Source organism: Acomys russatus, chromosome 22 (assembly GCF_903995435.1).
Source record: "Acomys russatus chromosome 22, mAcoRus1.1, whole genome shotgun sequence".
In the NCBI taxonomy this organism is placed as follows: Eukaryota; Metazoa; Chordata; class Mammalia; order Rodentia; family Muridae; genus Acomys; species Acomys russatus.
Window position 1 is genome coordinate 703,171 of NC_067158.1, and position 21,983 is coordinate 725,153.

At 45.6% G+C, this 21,983-nt stretch overlaps 1 protein-coding gene across 2 annotated transcripts in view; it reads left to right on the forward strand.

Annotated features, from left to right (window-relative positions):
- The window catches only part of Sptbn1 (spectrin beta, non-erythrocytic 1), a 117,687-nt gene that overhangs the window by 49,972 nt on the left and 45,732 nt on the right, over window positions 1-21,983 (forward strand). For both annotated transcript variants that reach the window (XM_051165307.1, XM_051165308.1), the window contains exons 2-7: window positions 6,879-7,030; window positions 14,837-15,010; window positions 17,192-17,283; window positions 18,561-18,641; window positions 18,995-19,110; window positions 21,750-21,862. In XM_051165307.1, the coding sequence (XP_051021264.1) occupies window positions 6,879-7,030; window positions 14,837-15,010; window positions 17,192-17,283; window positions 18,561-18,641; window positions 18,995-19,110; window positions 21,750-21,862 (728 nt within the window). The remainder of the gene's footprint in view (window positions 1-6,878; window positions 7,031-14,836; window positions 15,011-17,191; window positions 17,284-18,560; window positions 18,642-18,994; window positions 19,111-21,749; window positions 21,863-21,983) is intronic.

A 21,983-nucleotide genomic window follows, 5' to 3' on the forward strand; every position in this document is an offset into this window, starting at 1 on the left:
TGTAGTTAATCCTAAGACAAAACTAGCCTCGGTGGCGCGTAGAAACAGTGTTGGGCTCCTCTGTCCTCCTTGCGGCTTCTCTGACAGCAGTTGTAGGCCACTGCCCCTGGCTGTGTTTTGTGGCGATGGAGAACAGTGGCGTATCAGCCTCACGATGTGGTTTCCTGCACGTGAGGCAGTTTTGAAGGGGACCATTTTTCAGTGAATGCTTCTGAACATTTCGGATGGAGCCTTGTCTGTAACTGCAGACCTTATACCCAGTCCTGGTTTGGGCACTGTACACTGTTGCTCATTCAAATTGGCTCCTAGGTCTCATTTTTCAAAGAACAATTCTATTTCTCTGCTCACTTATTTTCAGAGGAAGCTGTAGCCATAATCCCATCTCGCTCCACAGTCTTGTCTTCTCGTAGACTATGATTTCAAAGGGGTTCACTTTGACGTAGAGCTGGCAGGGACATATAGGAGTTTAGCTTGGTTTCTGAGTTCGTTACTGCTGGCGTGCTTGCAGAAGCTCCGCCATGCCAGAATCCAAGCTGTGCTGCTCAGAAGACAGTCCAGTGCTCTGTCCAGCTCCATGAGACTGCAGATGCTCACAGCTGGTCATAGAGTCTGCAGAGCTGCTGCATGTGTCATTTTTAACTTGTGATCCTGGGAATTTATGCTACGGCCTTATGAATGAAAGGCCAGTGTACTACCACTAAGATACATCCCCAGTCCTGCTTGTGCGTTTGTAACAGATGTTTACTGTGTGCGGCTAAGAAAAATTTCCTCAGGTTCTATTTATATGCCAGCCAACAAACATGAATTGCAGGCTCCAGACTGGTCCCAGGGAGGCCTGCACCAGAAGATGAGTTTCCTTCCTCCTGTTGCCTCAGAACCACTGGTGCTGTTATCATTAGGACCAGGTGCTTGTTTCTGGTTTCCTGCTATGTCATTGTGTCATTGTGCACGGTGCTCCCGGGAAGTGTATTGTTTGTTTTTTCAAACTAAGGCATAAATGGAATTTCCATCTCATCCTAGTCTTTCATTAGAATCAATTAATCTCTCTCTCTCTCTCTCTCCCCCGCCCCCTTAAAAAGTATAAAAATACAAGTCCTCCTCAGTCACAGTCATAGGGGAGGGGAGTAGGGGGAAAGCGGAGGGAGGGAAGAATGGGAGGATACAAGAAATGGGATAACAATTGAGATGTAATGTGAATGAACTAATCAAAAAGGAAAAATATAAAGATAAAAAATAAATTAAAAAATCAAAGATTTTGCTTTAATGGATAAATCATTAAAGTTTTTAGTGTCAGCTGGACGCAGTGGCACACGCGTGTAATCTCAGCACTCAGGAGGCCTAGGCAGGCGGATTTCTGTTTTTTTGAGAACAGCCAGGGCTACATAGAGAAACTGTCTTCAAAAACAGAGAGAGGGGGGGGGCGGGGGGAGGGAAGCAATTTTAAGAAACATGGGGGAAAGGAGGTGGTTGGGAGAGAGCTCTGAACATGATGAGCAAGAACATGTGGGTGATGCAGCAGAGTAGTCCCTCAGTGAAGCTAATGCCTTAAGGAAGGCTACCTGGGCCCCTGGGAAGCCGGGATCTGTGATCTGGACAGTAATAGTTAACACGCTATGGACCAGTGATCATAGCAGTGAGGCTTAAGATGAGTTAGGATGAAGAGAAAGGCGCAGAGCAAGGCCTTGGCAGGCTGGATTTGAAATTATTCTAATTTCTTCTGTACACAACTTACAATTTACTAAGTGTATGGGAATTTATAAGAGACCTAGATAGAGTTCGGCTTACTCTGAATCTCAGATTAGGTGGCTTTAAATAGCCAGCCATAGACTATGTCCTCAACATGATGACCTTCCATTACTTGTTAGTGTCCACTCCTACAGTTCTTTACTATTTTGCATTTAACTTGGTTGAAAACTGTGCCATTATCATCTTGTATGGCAAATTGTTATGTTAGTTGAATAGGAACCTAGTAGGATGTAGTCTTTGCTGGGACGTGGTGCCTGCTGTGATCCCAGTGATCTGGAGGCTTAGACCACAGGACTGCCATCAGTTCACTGCCTACAACTTGGCCAGTGCTAACAGAATGTGCTGTTGTTGTTCAAACTGTAGTTTCAGACTGACGCATTACAGTTTTCCAGAACTGTTAAGCTCTCTTAAAGAAAAGTAGACTAGGTACTTCTCTAACAGGGCATGGTGAGGGAGGGAGTTCTAGTCACAGCTCTGTGGTTTAAACCATCATGTGGAATTGTTGCTCTTCTCTAAACACCTAATCATCCTTCTAAAGATACATTGTGAAATGGAATTTCAAGTTATCAGCTAATGTAAAACAGAGAATCTTGGAGAAGCACTTAGAGCATGCAGCTGAGATTATTGTTCCCTCCTACTGAAGTCTGAAGAACGGGAACGGTAAATAACCGAGAACCACTTGCCCCTCTTAGCACCAGAGCCTTTGGGCTGTTAGGGGAGCCTTTCAGGTTCTGTGTCCTTGGCAGCTGCTGTAAGGTTCTAGGGAACTTTGAAGAAATGGATTACAACACAGATGCATTATGGTATGTCGTTGCCTGGTACACTGCAATCAGAGTCCGCCTGAGCCTGGTCACAGGATTTTACTCACCCCTTCAGAGATCAGAGCTGATGTTTGTGTTGCTGACTACTGAGTGGGTTTCCTTGTCTGCGTGGTACTTCTTACTGACCAGCACTTGGCTCTTTTGAGTTTGTAGAGCTAACAGCCCACCTGGCTGGGTCTGCACAGTCAGAGCTATGGAGACAATTTTGCTGGAGTGTGTGTGCTTATGAGAGGCTAATGAAGTTGGTTTTGGCCCTTCTTCCCAGTTCTGTCTCACCACGCTCTGCCTGTTCAAGACTATTGGTTCTTTTCTGTACTGTATTTACTTTTAATTTCCCACCGTCACTGTCTCCATATGTGCTGCTGTCTCTTGAAAACACAGGCAATACCAAGGAGTGTTTAAATCTAGGGGGTCTTCGTATGAAGCAGGGAAAGACCTGCTCTCTTGCTTTGAAGGTGGAACAAGGTGGTGGGCTTCAGAGGCAGATGTAGTCTTGCTGGAAGCATCACCCCGGTGTTAGAGACTGGCTCAGAGATGAAGCATACTCAGAAGGCTTGGGCTAGGACAGTCTAGTGACAGATAAGTCTGATTCTCTTGTAATGGGAATCTGTTGTCCTTCCTCGTCCCCCAGTGTTGTATATGAGATACCGTTGCTCAGTCAATGAGAGGCCCGGCTCTGGGGCCAGCCTGCTTGGAGGGTCAGTTCTACCTCGTGGTGCACTTAGGAGAACTGTAGATACTTAGATCTGGGCCTGGGCTAGATTCACTGCTAAGTAAGTGCCATTGGTTGTATTAAAAATTAAAAATAACCATTGTCTTCTATAATCTGCCATATAATCTCCTGCCACACACATGTGCTGTTGTTTTACAAACCCTGCCTGGCCTTTTACTTATTTACTTCTTTAGTTTAGAGGATATTGGTAATTGGACTGTGAACCTTGCACATGAAGCACTGTACCACTGAGCTATTCCAGCCCTCTTTTTACATTTTTTTAAATTAATTTATTCTTGTTACGTCTCAATGTTTATTCTCTTTTTACATTTTATTTTGAGTCAGGCTTTCACTTACGATGGCCCAGGGTGGCCTAGAACTCACTGTGCAGGTGTTTTCTAAGGATTGTTCAGCCATAGGCATATGATCCCACTAGCCCTGATAAGTGCCTTCAGTTATTTGAATTGAGGCTGCTCCTTTGATGTAGGGTGCAGCAGGAAATAATTTAATGATACCACGGTGAGTACTTTACCATCCTGTTTGATACTAGGTTGCCTTTAGTGAGTTCATAGGATGTATCTGTGTGGTTGGGTTTGGTAACAGCCATTCAAGGCTAAGAGGAGAGTGGATGTGGCAGGGGAAACCAAATGCCCACCGTCATACTGCTCCACTCCAGGCCTGTGCCTGCTCTTCTGCTCTGCAACATGCTCTTTGTAGAACGAGTGTGCCTGAAGGCAAGTGCTTTCTGCTGTCATGGAGTCTGTACAAACTGTTAGACTCGAACGGCTTTGAGAAAGATGCGTGAACAACACCCTAAATTCAGGTGTTCCTCTCTAGCTCATGTAGTCAGACACACTCTAGTGCCAGCTATAATTGATAAAAACTGCATATCTTAGCCCTGGCATGATTAGCACTTCGGGCTTGGATGATTTGCTGCTGCAGAGGCTGTCCTGTGTACAGGGCATTTAGCAGTGACCCTGGCCTCTGCACTCTAAATGCTAGGAGCCTAGAGTCCCCACTATCAAGAATGTTTGCAGGCACTGCTTAATGTTCTCCAGGGACCATAATCAGCCACTGGTCCAAGCAACCAGGCCACTGTGGCCTTAAAGGGACTCTTTTCCCCTCTTACTGCAGTTACCTCACTGGACTGGAGCTGCCACTGCTCCCTGTCCTGTTCCGCTACCTTCTCCCGTCATAGCTTGGCCAGTCACAGCAGCTTGAGCTTGGAAACCCTCTGGATTGTCTTCCATTGTCTATGCCAAGGGCCTTCTGTTCCTCTGCAGGCGTCTGGCTTATCTCCCCTAGCCTTTCTGGGATGGGGGTAGGGGGAGTGCTGCCATGATGTCATTTGCCTTCCCAGGAAGGGTGGAACAAAGGACTATGTCTCCAGGGACAGTTGTCTCATTCTCCACTGGGCCACTGGGTAGAAATGCCCTCCCCCCCACTTTCCTGCTTCTGAAGTGCTTGTTGTTCGGCACACACTCCATTGTCGGATGACACATCAGTTGGCCTGGCTCCCTGTCTCTGCCCTTCCTCTGTCATAGGATATTATTCATGTCCAGTCCTTGGGCAGAAGGGTTATGCCGTCTTCGGTGTGGTGGTGGGAGCCTGTGGAGCTTTTTCTAGTCTGATTTTTCTAGTACTCTTCCTTTGACTTGAAACTGGGGGAGAGGCATACACACGAAGAAAAAGACTTCTCGTTCCTTTTCCTTTGTACTTTGTTTTCACTTTCTGCCCGTTCCCTTTTCTGGGGCACACTGCAGTTCTGGGGAGCCTCCTTACATAGATTTGGGCGTGTATATTTGAGCTCAGTTTTCTTTGTTCCCACCCATGACCCTCTTCGTAGGCGGTGGGGAATGGGATTGAGCTGTAGCTCCCGGCCAGGGCTCCTACCAATTCTGAGCCTTTAATGTGGGAGTCACCCAAAAGGACACTGGTGGCTGGGGGCAACTTTGCACTTTATTTAGTTTGTTGAGAAATATTTTAACTAAGCAGGTTTTTATTTTGATTTTGTTCTCTTGATAGATTGGGTGTGGTAGTGACCCTTCATTAATACCCTGTGCTAGCCATCAGGGACTCTGTTAGAGACATTTCCCAGCTCCTCGTAAGAAATTGGAGTCAGACCTAAATCAGAGTCAGGAGCTATTAGTTTTCTGGGTACAGTCTATGAAATATCCCTAGCTTGATGTATTTCTGTACTCTGCTCTGGTCTACTCTTTCAAAACAGCCACCCTTGAGCAAAGAACAACAAAAGCTACCCTCACCCGCTCGCCACTGTGGTGGTAAAGTTACCATCCAGCGTGATGATTGTGATTACTAATGCATGTGGTCTCGACCTGTCATGGTGTTACTAGCGTGGCTCCTTTTGCAGGCTGCAGTGTACCTTTCCTTCCTTCCCCAGGCCCGTCCTTTCTGGTCCTTTGTTTCTGATTAGTCCTTGTCCCAGAAGAAAGGCCCTCTTTTGGATGTATGGGTCTTTGGGAAAGACATGAGCTCAAGGAACTGTGAAATGCAGCAGGAGGCCCAGGTGTCATGGCCGGCGCTTGGCTTGGAATTCAACAGTAAAGGCTTGCCCAGCTTTGCCTCTGCCTCCATACCTACCCTGCTCGGTTGAGTGGAGGCTTCAGCACAGCCTAAGGACACTGGCCTGTGTACACTGGCCTGCGTACACCGGCCACACAGCCATCAGTAGGAGGGAGTTTTATATACTACCTGGTGGTTTGCAGTACAGCAGATGTTGGGCTCTCAGCTTGTTTCGTTGAATCATACATAAACATTTCGGGAGAGTTTGTACTAGAAGCAGGGCATCCCTTCTGGTGGAACCAGAGTTAGGGTATATAGCCGGCAGTTGGTTAGTTCTGTATCCAGTGGTTAGGAAATGGGGTGGCTCCAGGGTACACTCCAGATGCCTTTTGAAAGTTCTTCAGCTAATCCTGCAGAAACAAAAAGTTTGGAAGCCTATTTGTGTATGATTCAACAGGCCAGTTCTAGGAGCCAGGGTCTAGAGTTTAAGATCTGAGTTGGACAAAACCTGAATCACTGAGGCTTGAAAAACTCAGTACTGTTTTCTGGGTGACTTGAATTTTCAGTGACTGCACTTTGAATTGTGCAGGTGACTGACAGATATCTTTATACCTGTTTTCCCTGTTGTCCACAGTACACGTGACTGAATCTCTGAAGATCCATGGCCTTGATTCACAGTCATGAGTACAGTTAGCTTGTCAGGGGTTACCTCAGTGGTTTTCTGCTGTCTCTGGAGTTTCTGTCCCGTACCCTGTACTGTGTGCTTCACTGCGCTCACCTTTGGGGGGGTGGGGAGGAGGGAACAGCAGATGGATATGTTACCAGACGCCCTGCAGTCAACTGACTGAGGCCCACGCCGTTATCTGCTGGATTCTGCTGGTGGCAAGCCTGGGAGTTGACCTGTGCAAGGGCTGTCCAAATCTCAACATTGCCAGACAGAAGAACTAAGTGAGGGGTTTATTGTCCTTCAGTTTTGCTGATGGGCTCGCACTGTGTGGGCTGCTGGGCTTTGCTGGCTAACCCCTGCTGTTGCCAGTGCTGGGTTGGTGATAAAGAGAGTTCTCCTCTGCTTTCAGATGAACGTGAAGCTGTACAGAAGAAGACATTCACCAAGTGGGTCAACTCCCACCTTGCCCGAGTGTCCTGCCGAATCACAGACCTGTACACCGACCTTCGGGATGGACGGATGCTCATCAAGCTGTTGGAGGTCCTCTCCGGAGAGAGGCTGGTAAGCACTGCTAAGTGGGAAAGCACTTTTGAAGAAGCAACTATGGGCCTGTCTCCTGGTGGAGAATCTCAGTGAGTGAGTCAGTCAGTCAGTCAGTCATTCAGACACTTTGACTTTGAGTGGTGTTATTGAACTGTGAAACTATAGCTTCCTTTTGGAGATGCCTGCTCATTTTGTAGGGAGATCCTAGCCCATGGTCCTGTTAAGGCACAGTGCTAGCAATGGAAGGGCCAGGCTTGGATGCTGGCTTCGAGATGAATCTGCCATTTACATGAGATCATGGAAGGAGCTCTAAATTTATGTCCCACTGATGACTCGTTGGAAAATCTGAGCTGCCATCTCAAGGTAGCAAGAATTGAATCCAGTGGCCTCTGGCAGGTTTAGTTTTATTTCCTGCTTTTCTTTTCTTTTGTGGGTAGGTGGTGGTACATGCTGATATTTTGTCATCTCCTTGGGAATGGAGCATCTGATAAATTCACCCTGCTCTTCTGGGCAGGGAAGTTGTTAGCCTGCAATGAAAACTCTATCTCTGATAAATGTAACTTTTGTGTATGTGTCCTGAGCCAGAGAAGCTGGCCACTCACTGTGATGGACCCAGCAGGTTTTGTCCAGCCTTGTCTTGAAAATGTATGCCCTGTTTCCCTCCAGGGCACATAAGTCCATAGATGATGCATCTGAGCCAAGCTGATGCTCAGGATAGAGGGCCACATCTGTAAGACGTTGCCAGGAAAATATGATGCTAGTGGTTGGTGGGGCTGCCAAAGGGCCTCATATTTAACTTGACGGCCACAATGGATCTTTCTGCAGATCATTCCACACACCTCTGGTTTCTGGTATGAGGCTAGGCTTTTATTTTCCTCTCTTAGGAGTCTCTGAACAGAATTGCATCTCTGACCAACAGTAAAAATGAATATAGCACTTTCTTTCCCTGTCCCCTCCGGTCAAGAACAGAATCTCACCTTCACAAGGTAGTCCAAGCCTCCTCTTGTCTTGGTTGAGTTCTGTCCATACTCTACACTCCCACCTCACTGTCCTTTGAGAGTTTATAGGTCCAGCTAGATCACTCAGCCCCCATGCAGATGGCTGCAGGAATGTGGTGGTTTGTGGGGCGCTGTTCCTGTGCTGGGAGGCAAACACAACAGTTGTTACTGATTTCTTCAGTGAGACTTGTTTTAGAAACTAGGCTAGAATTACTGTGATATGTATCTTTACAGAAAGAAAACCTTTATAACCAGACTTTTCTTTTTCCCATCTGTCAACCCTTTTCCTTCCTCTTCATTTAACCTTGTGAATTTGTTTGCTTTTTATGCTTTGATGGTAGCTTTGACAAAATAATAAGAGGTCACATGGATAGGGATTGGTTTGAACATTTAGTTTTTTTCTAGCATAGTCCAGTCTTAGACTGTGTAAAGTCAAATGTTTACCTTTGCATACCCACAGCTGCAGAAGACTGATCGTGATGGCAGTGTCCATTATGATTGTGGCCCCATTGACCTTTATCTAAGCATAGGAAAAGAAAGAAAGAAAGAAAGAAAGAAAGAAAGAAAAGAAAGAAAGAAAGAAAGAAAGAAAGAAAAGAGAAAGAAAAAGAAAAGAAAGAGAAAGAAAGAAAGAAAGAAAGAAAAGAAAGAAAGAAAGAAAGAAAGAAAGAAAGAAAGAAACATTAGCAGGGGAAACAAAACAGCAACTAGCAAAGCATAGTTTTTGTGTATGAATAAATCCACTTTACTATTTCCAAAATTAACAGTAAGGTGGTGGATGTTTGTTTGTTTGTTTGGTTGCTTGGTTTTCAAGACAGGGTTTCTCTATGTAGCCCTGGCTGTCCTGGAACTCACTCAGTAGACCGGGCTGGCCTTGAACTCAGAGATCCACCTGACTCTGCCTCCTGAGTGCTGGGGTTAAAGGTGTACGCCACCACTGCCACGCAGTAAGTTTTTGCCTTTTTGTGGGAGGCAGGGGGAGGGTGTGTGTGATAGGCAGAGTCTTCTATTATAGTCCAGGCTGGCTTTAAGGTCATAACGATTCTCCTTTCCCAAGTTCCCAAGAGCAAAGATCACAGTATATACTGCTATACCCATCTCTGTTAACAACAACAACATGCATACAAACACACACACACACACACACACACCTTTTTTTCCAGTGATTCAGAAATCTAAGAGAATAGGGATAAAGAATAGAAGATGCCCACCACTTCCACCCTCTCAGGAACTCAGATTTTCTTTTTCTTTTATGATCCATTCTAACAGCCACCTTTGATTATAGACTGGGCATGCTAATTGCTCATATTCCAAAAGCAAGAAGAGCATGTTCAGTGAGGTAAAGCTCCTTGTTTGGTCGTGGTCTCTACTTGGTGTGTGGAATTCTGGAAGAGACATGAACGACACTCTGTCCTTGGCTGCTGAGGTTCTTAGGCTCCATAGGCCCCAAAGGGCCCCTGCACATTCAGACTCAAGGCTTCCGGTGTTAGTTAATGCCCCAGTTCACTGTGCAGCCAGCCAACTCAAGATACTCTGGTTTTCTGCTCCTTCAATCTAAAACCTGGGGTAAGAGACATTTGTGCTCTGTCTGCAGCCCTGTCTCAGTTCCCAGCACCTTAGCCCTTAGTCCTTACCGCCAGCTCAGCAGGCGATAGCAGATGAGCGTTTAAGGGACTAGAATGTACAAACTTAGAGATTCACAGAGGGGAATTTTCTGTATGCATGCATTTTTACTGAGTGAACCTGAAGAGGAAAAAAAAAAAGTGTTAATGATCCAGAACACGATCTGGATTTAGCCTAATAGAATAAATTTGATATGTTTTCAAGGTTTCAGGTAGCCATCTGCCCTGCCAGGAAACTTGGTTATGATCTTCTTAGGAATAGGAACTCCCACCTGTAGGCCCAATAGGCTAGATATCCAAGTGATCATCCTACATTCTCATGTCAGGTATGTCTGGGCATAGAGCAGTAAGACTTGCTGGTTGGGAGTCAGTTAATGAGAAGTAAAACCATTCCTTTCGGTGCCTGGTTCTGAACTCACAACAGACTGTAGCTCTCCATGAGGGCCTTGTTGTAAAACTCTGTTTAACATACAGACTGCCCTCTGCTCTAGCGTCATCTTGACAGGAAAAAGCATGAACACAGAACCTATGCCCAACACTCGTTAGCTGGACTTGATCTCAAGACCACTTGAGACTGAGACTGAAGGGCTGGAGGCTTGCCTACCATATAATCAGCTTTGGGGGGGGGGGTCCCCAGCACACCACCGTCAGGCTTGCACTTAAATGGTGAGGCTATGCCAAAGGTTATAACCCACGTTCAGCGCTCGCCTATGATATCTACCCTCCTAGGCCTCTGACAAAGAAGAATTTTAGGGAAGATAGCCAGTTTTCTGCCTTGCTGCTGCCAGGCGTAGCTCCCCTCTGAGTGCGATAAGTCTTTCCAGAGCCTTGGGTCTTCTCCAGTGCCTGCTGTTTACTTATTTTTGCCTTTATGGTTTGTTGTCTTACTCCATCAATCAGTCCCTTAGATGAAATATCCACAAAAAAGAACTTAGGCATTTTGTTTTGATTGTTCTGCTGGTTTTGCAAACATTAATTCCAGAACAGCTTGAGCTAAGAGGAGAAGGTACAGCTTACCATGAGAGCGAAGCCTTAAATCCCACATTGAGCTGTTTAGAATGAACTTTCATTTTTCTTTTCTCCCATGGCCTTTGTTAAGTGATAAAGCGGGCATGTATTGTTTTGTTGTTGTTGTTGTTGTTGTTTTTGTTTTTGTTTTTTTGAGACGAGTTGTATAGACTGATAGACAGCCAGACTGTTTTCTCAGTATTATTTGTAAATGGGAAACTTTACTTTGTTTCAAACAATCAACCATAGAAGAACCCATACCCCCTCTAATTTGGGACCTACTTGTATGAATGTGGAAAGTGAGAGGACCCATATGCTCAAGTGCCAAGTGAATGGCAGCAAATCCCTGGAATTAGGAAGAGAAGAAGAAAAGAGCCTTTTAGATGAAGTATTCCAGAAAGCTTAGTAGGTAGTTGAGGCTCAGCTGGACACAGGAGGAGTGGCCCAGACTAAGTAGCCAGAAGATAAGTCAGACTTAACTAGGAAGAAAGCCACTCTGTGGTAGACACATCAGCATCATGTGAGGAAGGCTCTGGGGGAGGGTGGCTTATCAAAGAACTCTACAGTTGGAGTACCTTTAAAAAATATTATTTATTATTATTTACGTGTCTGGGTATCTTGCCTGAGTGTATATCTGTGTACAGTGTCCTGTGGAGCCAGAAGAGGGCAACAGAACTGGAGCTAAAAATGATTGTGAGCTGCTGTGTGGGTGCTGGAAGTCAAACCTGCCTCCTCTAGAAGGGCAGGCAGTGCTCGTAACCCCTGGACTATCTTTATAGCCCTGGAGAGTGTGTAGCTTTGGGGAGTTTACAAACTATTGCCATATGTGATACCTTATGTAGCTCTTACAAGCTAGGAGGCATGTTCCTTGTTGTCATGCGTGATACCTCATGTAGCTCTTACAGGCTAGGAGGCATGTCCCTCGTGGTTTCCTCTGACTAGGGACTCTTCTGAATCAGCTCGGCATCTAGAAGGTAGGGAAGAAGTTGAAGACAAGAGTTTAACTTTATTTATGCGTGTAGTCAGTAGAGATATGCTTTTCTCTTTTAAAACAGGGTCTCATTATGGAGCTCAGGTTGGCCTGAAGTAATGTATCCCCCAGCCACAATTGGATGCTATCACACTTCACAGAAGGGCTGAGTGTGTGGCTGGAGGGAGAACGAAGAGAATATCTGTGATTAAAGCAAGCGGTGCTTGGACAGTTTTCCTGAGGCTGTTAGTATCATTTCTGGCTTCCTCCTCACTTGAGCAGATCATCAGGCACTCAAAATTCACCTTGCCTGAAATTTTCATGTCCTCTACTCCACAGTAGCTTGAAAACTAGAAGTGACTTCAGTCAGTGGCCACTGAGTTAAATGTCTTTGCTTTAATGACATTATAGCTCAGGAACTGAGAGACCATCAAGGCCCAGCAGGTAGGGAGTGGCACGTGCGTGCGTGCCTGCGTGAGTGCGTGCGTGCCTGCGTGAGTGCGTGCGTGCCTGCGGTTATGTAGGCTAATGTATTTCCTAGGGCTGGTGCTCAGCCCAGCATTTCAGTTCTGCTGTGCAAGTAGCTTCAAGGTTCATTTGGATCTCCATGGAGAAAGAATAGAATAGGAATTAATAAGGTGGGAAGAAATGGCTTAAGCTACTTTCCCTCCCCGAGTGCCCTGCCAGGAATCCTTTCTGTGTCCTCTTCTGTTTAAAAAGGAAATCAAAGTAGCTCCAGGAAGTATTTGTTCTTTTCCAGCTCTGGACTCCTGACAGTAAACCCTGCTGCCACGCTTATTCTGTAGTCTGTAACTCCCGATGCACTGCTAAGAGCACTTACCTACCATCTTCAAGGCCCTGGGTTCAGTCTGCATACAGAAAAATTAAATCAGCTGTGCAGGCCAGTTGGCGGAGTCGGGAGCCTGGGAGGGACCACCCACCCTACCCATTGCTCTCAGAAGGCCGTGAGTCCATTCAGGAAAAGAGAATTAGCCCACGACTACACTGATTCTCAGAGTTAGGACTTGACCTAGTGACTCTGGACAACAGAATTCTATTTTCAGACCCTAAAGTTAGCTCAACCCATAATTCTGTCTCCCATGGAGTCTAATGGAAAGTGGATCTGGAGTAGAGGTAATAATAGTTGGTAAGATTGGGCACGAGGAGAAGCAGGGGAAACACTTGGAAAAAATAGAAGTAAATTAATAAGCAGAGTATAAGCTGTGAAGGGATGTTGTGAAATTGATTTAAGGAGGGTGAATGAGGCTGGCCTTTGCCGAGAGGACCTGCCCGCTGCCCACTGCCAGCTGCCTGCTGCCCACTACCCGCTGCCTGCTGCCGAGACCTTTTGGATCTCAGTCCCATTGACCTGGTGTCCATCCTTGCTTCCACTGAATGGCAGTTGAGATGTCCCACTGCCAATGATACAGGATAGAAATGTGTATGCGTTGCCATGGGAATGGGCCCACGCCACCTAGAAATCGGATCATAATTACAGAAGCAAGATGTTGTGCTCCTCTTCCTGGCAGAGTTAGCCACTCTTTGGTGACAGCTCAGAGATTGTTCCTACAGACCCTGTTCCTTTGTGTTCAGTTTTCGTCACTATTCTTTCTTACAACTTTTGAAAATGTGAGGCATAATAATTCGTAAATAGCTCTTAAAACTATTTGTCAAATGAGAACTGAGCCCTTTCCTTCCATTCACATGGAAATGCATACCACTCTTTCTTATATTCTGCATTCTTGTGTAATGTAAAGATGCTGAGCTTGGAAGTCTGGTTCAGTACATAGTAGCTAGCTGGATAGATTAATGACCTTAGCGATGAAAGGGTAAGGATAACATTTGCTCCCAGTCATGGTTGTTATGAGGGTTTACTACGGTTAGCCATAAACCACCAAGGAGAGATGGCCGTGCAGCAGTGTTCAGTAAACGGTGTCTGCAAAGTTTCTCTGTTGGAAATCCATGTGATTAGGTGAAATCATTGTCACCTCTTGAGAATAGTTTATTGTGCCTTGGATTTGCCTGAGTACCATATCACACCTCAAACGCTTGAAAAGACCTCTCTGAAGCAAGGAGAACACAAGATAAGCGAATTGGCGTACTGGGATTTTAGGAGGGTTGTGGGGTATTTGTTATGGAGGTGGGTATTAGACCTGAAGCGAGGGCTGTACCGCTGAGCTATGTACTTAGCCTGCTTTATTATGGTTACTTTGAGACAGTCTCAATAAGCTTTTTTTGCTAGCCTTGAACTTAGGATCTGTTTGCCTCAATTTCCAGAGTAGCTGGAATTTCCGTCAAGTACCACCAGGCCTTACAAGCTTTTGTATTGGTTCTCTGTCTTAGGTTGTACCACCAGGGTTATTAACTTTGCCGTGTCTTTTTGGTTTGGTTTGGTTTGGTTTTTTGTTCTTTGGTTGTAAAAGAGGGGTGAGCATCAGTCATGAAGTAAAGAAATGTGTTAAAAGCATGAAGGTCGTACAATGAGATGATAAAGTAAATGTTTCAGTAACTTAAATTTTTTTTAGTTTAGATTCTGCTTAAATATTTTTGTTTTACATGTATGAATGTTTCCTCTGCATATACATCTGTCACCACATTGGTGCAGTGCCCACAGAGGCCAGAAACGGGCATTGGAGTCACTGAAGCTGGTGTGTTGTGTGTGTGTGTGTGTGTGCGTGTGTGTGTGTAATAAGATATAATAGATGTTTATAGTAAATGTGGCAAGAATGTTTAAAAGAGTCCTCTTCCAACACCTTTTCCATCTTGATATAATTGTAAAATGAACATTTAAGATACTTAGATACCTTATTCCCCCCCCCCCCCCCGCCCTCCTTTCCCACACCATCCCTCTCTCTTTTTTTCCTCTTTAGTGAATTTTACCTTTTTACTTGTTCCCTTCCCTATTATCATAAAACTACCACTCCCAGCAGTTTGCTGATTTGAGGGTTTGTCCCATTTTCATCTTAAGTCAGTCTTGGGAGATGACCCAGCCCAGCAAGTGGCAACCTGCTATTACATTTAAAATAATCCGATGACCCCCCACTGGTGCTCTGTCATGCCTGTGCAGAGTGCCTTTGTGGGCACTGAGATTCCAAGAAAACTGGACCAAATGAGTGCACAGGAAGTTTAGATTGGGTCTGGGTGGCAGAGTACCATGCGATGGGCGTGTATGACTCAGGGTAGGTCCTCAGGAGCCATCTCTGCCCTTGTGTTCTCTGGTTTTCAGCCTAAACCCACCAAGGGCCGGATGCGTATCCACTGTCTGGAGAATGTGGACAAGGCCCTCCAGTTCCTGAAGGAGCAGAGAGTGCATCTTGAGAACATGGGTTCCCATGACATCGTAGATGGGAACCACCGGCTGACCCTCGGCCTCATCTGGACCATCATTCTGCGCTTCCAGGTAAGAGCTGGCCGAGGAGGCCTCCTGCTCACCCCACAGGGATGCCACAGCTCCCATGTCCTTCTGCACTGCCCCCTGACAGTCACATAGAGACATGGGTTCCTGGGGGGACACCCAGCTACGGCTTTCTGGTACCGCTGAGCACTGGGTGTCTCCCAATTGGCTTTCAGTAGCAAAGGTCAAGCAATGTGACTAGCCCCAGGTACATCCAGGCTGTGTGGCCCGTGTAGGGTAGGCTTCCATTTCCACCTTCTCCTCCTCCTCTGCATTTTCAGGAGGAAAGAGCCAAGAAGGCTTCTCTGAGGTTGAGTTGGGGGTTATGTGATGGACTAGAAGCATGTTAGTCAGAAGGCACTCTCAAGGACAATCCGTGCAGCTCCCCTGACCCCTGTGTGGGCTTCAGTCGAGGCATCAGTTCGGATGCTGTGGGAGGGGCAGGAGCTCAGTGTGTGGGTGAAGCGCCTCTCTTCAGTCCTGGCTCGCTCTCCAGGCACACGCCTTGTGCTCACGCTCTTCAGTCCTGGTTTGAAGTGCTGGAGAAACGTCTTGCCCTGGTGTCAGGTTGCTCCGCAGGAGTCCTATGTCTCTCTGCTTTTCCCTCCTCCCGATTTCACCCTCTGATAAAGATCTGTTGGTTTCTCTGGGTCAGGAAAAATCTCACATAAGGGGGAAAGAAGAATCAAAAATCAAATTTTGACTGACCTTAGTTTTCCTGTTCAAACTCTGAAACCAGCCTGGGATTAGTGCTTTTCCATTTCTATTGCCCTTTTAAGATTAGGCTTCCAGTTAACAGTATTCTGGACTGTGGGGAGGGAGAGTCACAAAGGGAGACACTCCAGCTTGTCATCTGCCGTCACCGCTGCCATTGAGAAAGCATGTTAATAATTCAGATGCCCAGGGCCCAGGGCCAGCAGTCCCAACTCAGTAGGCTAAGTGGGGAGTTACTGTTGAAGATGACATCTATTGCTTTGGCCTGTGGTGATGAGAACACGGAAGGCCATTCTGACTGTGGCCCCTTGACAGCGGGTGAGTGCCATATCAGGGAGCTATCGCACATGGCCATTTTGAGAATTCTCATTGACTGTTAGTTGTCTTTTCTGTACTTTAACCTACTAACTTTCTCCTCCTGAACTAAGAGGCAAAGGTGGCTGGTATTAGTACATGCCTGCAGTGTGTGTAGCTGGCATGTGCAGTTTCTTAAACTATCCTTATTTTATTGAATCATTACTTGTATTCCCACCTCCAAACTACAGTTTGGAGCATTTATCTAAAATCATATAACTGATAGGCACCTCTTAATCTTAAAACTAGAATTTTGAGTAGGCATGGTAGGACATCTGTGCAATCCTCACATTTGTGAGATAGAGGCAGGGGGATCAGGATTACTAACTCAAAGTCATGTCCAGTGCACAGTGAATTTGAAGCCAGCTTGGGCTATATATGAGACTCTGTCTCAAAGTAGCAGCAGCAGCATAACAAACAAGCAGGCCCAGTGGTGCTGTGACGTAGCCACTGTTGCCTTTGCTGAGAGACGGAAGCTGAGGTACTTAGGTGAAAAGGCCTTGCTGAGACCCATTCAGGGGGCAACACAATGGCTCAAGACCCATGTGGTGGAGGACACCAACATGTCCTTTTGACCTCTTAATACAGGTGCTGTAACGTGCATATGTCATTATACAGAGATACACAACACACACGGAAAGAAAGGAGTGAATGAAGAAAGAACACTTTTGGTCTGACCTGGGTGCCATCTAGGCCAGACTGTATGTCTAATGTTGAACTTACTTACGAACTTGGAAAATAGAGAGCACAGAAGCATAGCATTTAAACAGGTTCTGTTTTAGAGTTCAGGTCAGTTTTCAGGAAACGATACATGCCATGCCCTCAGCAAAATACTTTTTTGGTTTCTATGAGAAGCCACCAATCTCTGTAGTTGCAAAGGTGGGCCCCCAGGGACATACATAGGTGCTAGGGAGGCATTCAGGTAACCAGTCATCCCTTTGGCTTTGTGTATAGAACAGGAAGCCTGGTTCTGGAACATTCTGAGATGAACCCCAACAGCTCTTACTGACAGTAAGAGCAGATACTCTGCAGGCCGAGACTTTGATCTGTAGACCGTTCCTCAGTGGCCACCATGCAGATGACTTGGACATCGGTCTAATATTTCTGTTTACATTTTAGATCCAGGATATCAGTGTGGAGACTGAAGATAACAAAGAGAAGAAGTCTGCCAAGGATGCGTTGCTGCTCTGGTGCCAGATGAAGACAGCTGGGTGAGTGTCAGCCCAAAGGGCATCTCCCAGGACTTAGTTCTCCTGTAGCTGGCACTTCGAAGGTGCTGACAAGTATCTTTCTCGTGGCTTCCGTTGAGATGTCTTGTTAACACATACGCAGTTGGTGTGTGACATCCTGCTGGCTGTCAGAATGGAAAAGGTTCTGATTTATGCTTTGAACCTGTCTTATTCCTTTAGTCAATTGCTTTCCCTTTATCAGGGAAGCTCCACAGACCACTCATTATATCTTAAATTATAAAATTCTGGGAGCGTTTCTAAGAATCACACCCTCATATTATTTTTTTAATGCATTTGAGACTTTTCTCCTTTTAATTATTTTCTGCCATCTGGGAGCTTTGCGCAGTGAGCGTAGAAGCAGTTATTATGTAAGCCTGTCCCAAGTTTCCTTGTATTTTTTTCCCTGAAACCCGATTTGGAGATACTTTTGTAGAACTGTAACTTTTTTTTCCTTATTAATGTTGTATGAATTCAGCTAATATTAAACATGTAAAGTGGGCCTGGAGAGAGGGCTCAGAAGTTTACAGCACTCACTGCCTTTCTAGAGGACCAGGTTGTTTCCAGCACCCACCGACGGTGCCTCACAACTGCTGGAACTGCAGCTCCCTCAGGATTCCCTGGGCCCCTTCAAGCACTTTGGTACACATAAATGCACACAAACACACATATACACATGAGTAAAAATGTATTTCTTTAAATCCTATAAAGTGCTGATAAAATTATTTCTGAGTCCTTGGGTCTTAATGAGAACGAATTCTTTATTGAGTTAATTAGGGAGTTACTCCCAAACTACCTTACCTTGGGGCTAGTGGGATGGCTCAGCAGTGACAGGCTCTTGCCGTAAAGGCCTTGCCATCAAGCCTGATCACCTGAGTTAGATCCTAGGGACCCACGGGACAGAGGAGAGAGCACTTCCCCAGAAGTATCCTCTAGATACCCATAAACCGCAACCCAGCCTGAAAGACTTCAGGAAAACTCCACCTTACCCATAGGTGTAAAAGGTGGGTGTTAGCATGGAAGTGACAACAGCTTACAGTCCAGTGGGTCTCAGACTTACTAATGCCACGGCCCCTCATGTTGTGGTGACCCTACCATAAAGGTATTTTTGTTGCCATTTCATAACTATAATTTTACAACTGTTGTGACTCATAATGTGACCTTGAGTTTACAAGCAACACAGGCTGTTTTGCTGCTGTTGTTGTTGTTGTTGCTGTTTTAGCACTGCATTTGGCTAATTCTGTTGCTGTGCTCTTGTGCAGGTACCCCAATGTCAATATTCACAATTTCACCACCAGCTGGAGGGATGGCATGGCCTTCAATGCACTGATACACAAACACCGGTAAGTCTGAAGAAGCGCGGTAAAGGTAAAAGGATAGGTGTAGCACCGTTGTTCTGTGGCAGATCCCAGTGAGTTGTATCTCCTGTCCGTGTGTTAGATATTGCCCATAGTGGAAATTGCTGCATTCACATTGAGGAGACTGAGTTTACTCCATTATCTCTTAACTTGCCTGATAAACTTCAAAGATGATTATTTAAAAACCAGGTATCATTGTTTGATGACTGTATAGTGCTGTAGTTTTACTCCACAAAATGGTTATCTTAACATTTCTGGAGCAACTGCCGTGTCTCATTTGACACTTGATTTATTTCTAAGGCATAATGATTTTTATGTTCCACTGTGGTTCCTTACAGGCCTGACCTGATAGATTTTGATAAGCTGAAGAAATCCAATGCACACTACAATCTGCAGAATGCATTTAACCTGGCAGAGCAGCACCTTGGCCTCACTAAACTGTTAGACCCTGAAGGTAAGGACCGTTGACATGGGACCTTCACATCTCTAGGGCAGAAAGGTTCGTGTAACGCCATCATTGTGTCAGTGTTCTGTGGACAGCACCCCTTGAGAATTATCAAAGGAAGAAGAGTTTTAAAATGCCCATTGCAGCAACACTTGAGAACTTGTAGAATGGGTTATATCTATCTGGTCAGGCTTTGAGAGATGATTATTGGGGGGGAGGGGGGGGGGGGCATGCCCAAAGGTTAAAAAAAAAAACAGAGAAGAAGGCTTGTGAGGACTGAGGAATTCTGTGGGGATGGGGTAGAGAATGCTTAGGAGGGAGGGTGGCCTTCCCGCTGCGGGCTAAAAGCAAAGCTCCAGAGGCTGTGTAGCAGGTAGAGGGTCCTGGCCCTATGCTCAGAGAGACACCTAGATAGGCGCTCAGCCTTTGACTGATGTTCATAAGGATGTGTATGCTGAGGGCAAGTAGAGACTGAGAACAAGGGCACAGTTGTTGTTATGGCCTCCTCTGTGTGGATCTGACCGCCGGTAATCTGGGTCACTCCAGCCACTCCAGCTCGGTTGTTAGCCAGCCGAGCTGACCTCTCTGGGACAGCCTGTCTAGGTCCCATTACAAGGTGGGATTTCAGAAGAATGTTTTCTAATTTTGAGAGATATTTAAATTATAAAAGGATTATTTAGTTTGTAATGCTAGAAGCTTATAGATCCTCTCAGCTGTAAGCAAATGTTAGAGAGAAAAATGTGTGTATGCAAAAGTTTAAAGTTCTTATAAATATAGTACAGGAAGTTGATTTCCCCAAGGGCGTCTTGAGGTCATGTGGCTGCCAAGCTGGTTTCTTGCTATTCTCCAGTGCATAAGGCTAACTACAGGAAGCCAAGATAAAACTATCTTTCAGCTAACCCATTACATGATTTCTTGATGTAAACAGAAAAGCAGCTAAAATTCCTTGAGCTATCATCAGTCTTCATGCTTAATTAACTCCTTCCTTGCTGTAAGGTTTCCCTTAGGTTTAGCAGTTTGTATCTTTACAGCAAGCCTCTTATTTTCCCTCCTCCTATCACACAGACTTTTATTAACTCATCCACTAATCTTTCTAATCTCCACCCAGTATAAAAGGGAGACTGTTATTTCTCAGATCACAAGACCTAACTAAAAACCGCATCTGATGTCTTATTTCCTATGGCTTTGACCTTGATCACTAGTTGTCTAGTGTTGCAAAGAATGTCAACTAAAGTGTGTTCATAGATAAGTTGGAAATTTGTAGTCTATTGCTTCCAGATATATCAACATTTTGTGTTTATTAAATTGGATTCAACACACATTACACATTCTTCCCGTCTGTTTGTCTGTCTCTCTCTCCCTCCCTCCCTCTTCTCCCCCGCCCCCCTTTCATTCCATCGATGGGGATGAGGAGATCAGACACTGTTGAGTAGCAACAACAACTGCACTCTGATGACAGTGGGGCTGGGAGTATTCTACCCTGTTCCCTAGGCTTTTCGTGTTTAAAATTAAAGAAACTCTTTTACCGAAGAGAAATAAGAATGCGTGTTGAGAAGAAGAACCGGACAGCTGTTAGGAAACCTGTGTGTGTGTGTCTTGCTCTCAGTCTGTCCAGGTTGAGTGTTTCTCTCAGCGTTACCATTCCTCAGCCTTGTCATTTTCATTCATTTGCTTCTTTTCTCAGTGAATGTGCATTGACCATCCACTCACAGGGATTTGGAAGGTGGAGTGCTGTAAGAAATCTATGGTAGATTTTTAACCCTTTAGAATTAAGACTTACAGGCAAAAACAAACAAAACTGAGTGAAGAATAGTATCTTGCAGAAATCAGACTATATATCCATATATGCAAAGTCCCAAGACAGCAATGTAGCCACGGGATGAGGTGAGAAGTGTCCGTGTTGTGGTTGTGACTCCTGAGCTGCTCCTTTTGAGCTGGACAGTGCGTGGAGAAGCCATGGGATGCAGGAGCATCAGAAAGTACAGGGCATATATGGAAAATGGTGAAGAAGCGTATTCTGCTATGGGATTTAAAACATCTAGAATAATACTTGACACCTAGAAAAGGCCTGATACATATTTGAAAGGGGAGGGGGATGGTGAAAATCAAAAAGCTATAGCAAGATAAAACGAACTGAAGGGACCGAGCTCCACTCACACTAAGGGCATTTTTGTGTTCATGCTTCTGAAAGGTCAGCCTGGGTTAAGTGAGTCAGGGCACAGAGAAGCCCAGTGAGAAAGTCATTGTTTCAGGTCTGTTTATGTGAACAGGAGGACCTGAACTATGAGTGACATTAAGAATTCTGTCACTAACTGCATTGGGGTGAAAAGAGACAAAGTTGGCCAGAGATGAGTGTACCATAGGCTGAGATGGGGTGTGTAACCACAGCCCAGTTTGGTATTAGGAGTTGAAGGTAAGGTGAGGAACAGACGTGCCTTCTGCAGAAGGCATTTTGTGAATATTCATGTGCTAAATAAATCTGTGGTATGCTGTCTTCCCCGCTATGCAATTAACGATGTGATGGCAGAGTTTTCAGAGAAGTTGTTGCTGGAGTGTTAGGTGCTGCTGGACCCTGTTGCAGCTTGCTTCTGCCGCCCCAAGGGCAGCGTGCTGAGCAGCACTCTGAGCAAAGCCCTCTCTGGTTACAGACATCAGCGTGGACCACCCCGACGAGAAGTCCATCATCACATACGTGGTGACTTACTACCACTACTTCTCTAAGATGAAGGCCTTGGCTGTCGAAGGGAAGCGCATTGGGAAGGTGAGCTTCTAGGGCGTGGTCACTCCTCCCTGCTCTGCATCCGAGCCCTTTGCAGTAGCACACGGCACTTAACAGTGGCCTCTACAAGTGGCAGGAAGGAGGTGAGAGGTGGTAGAGTGAT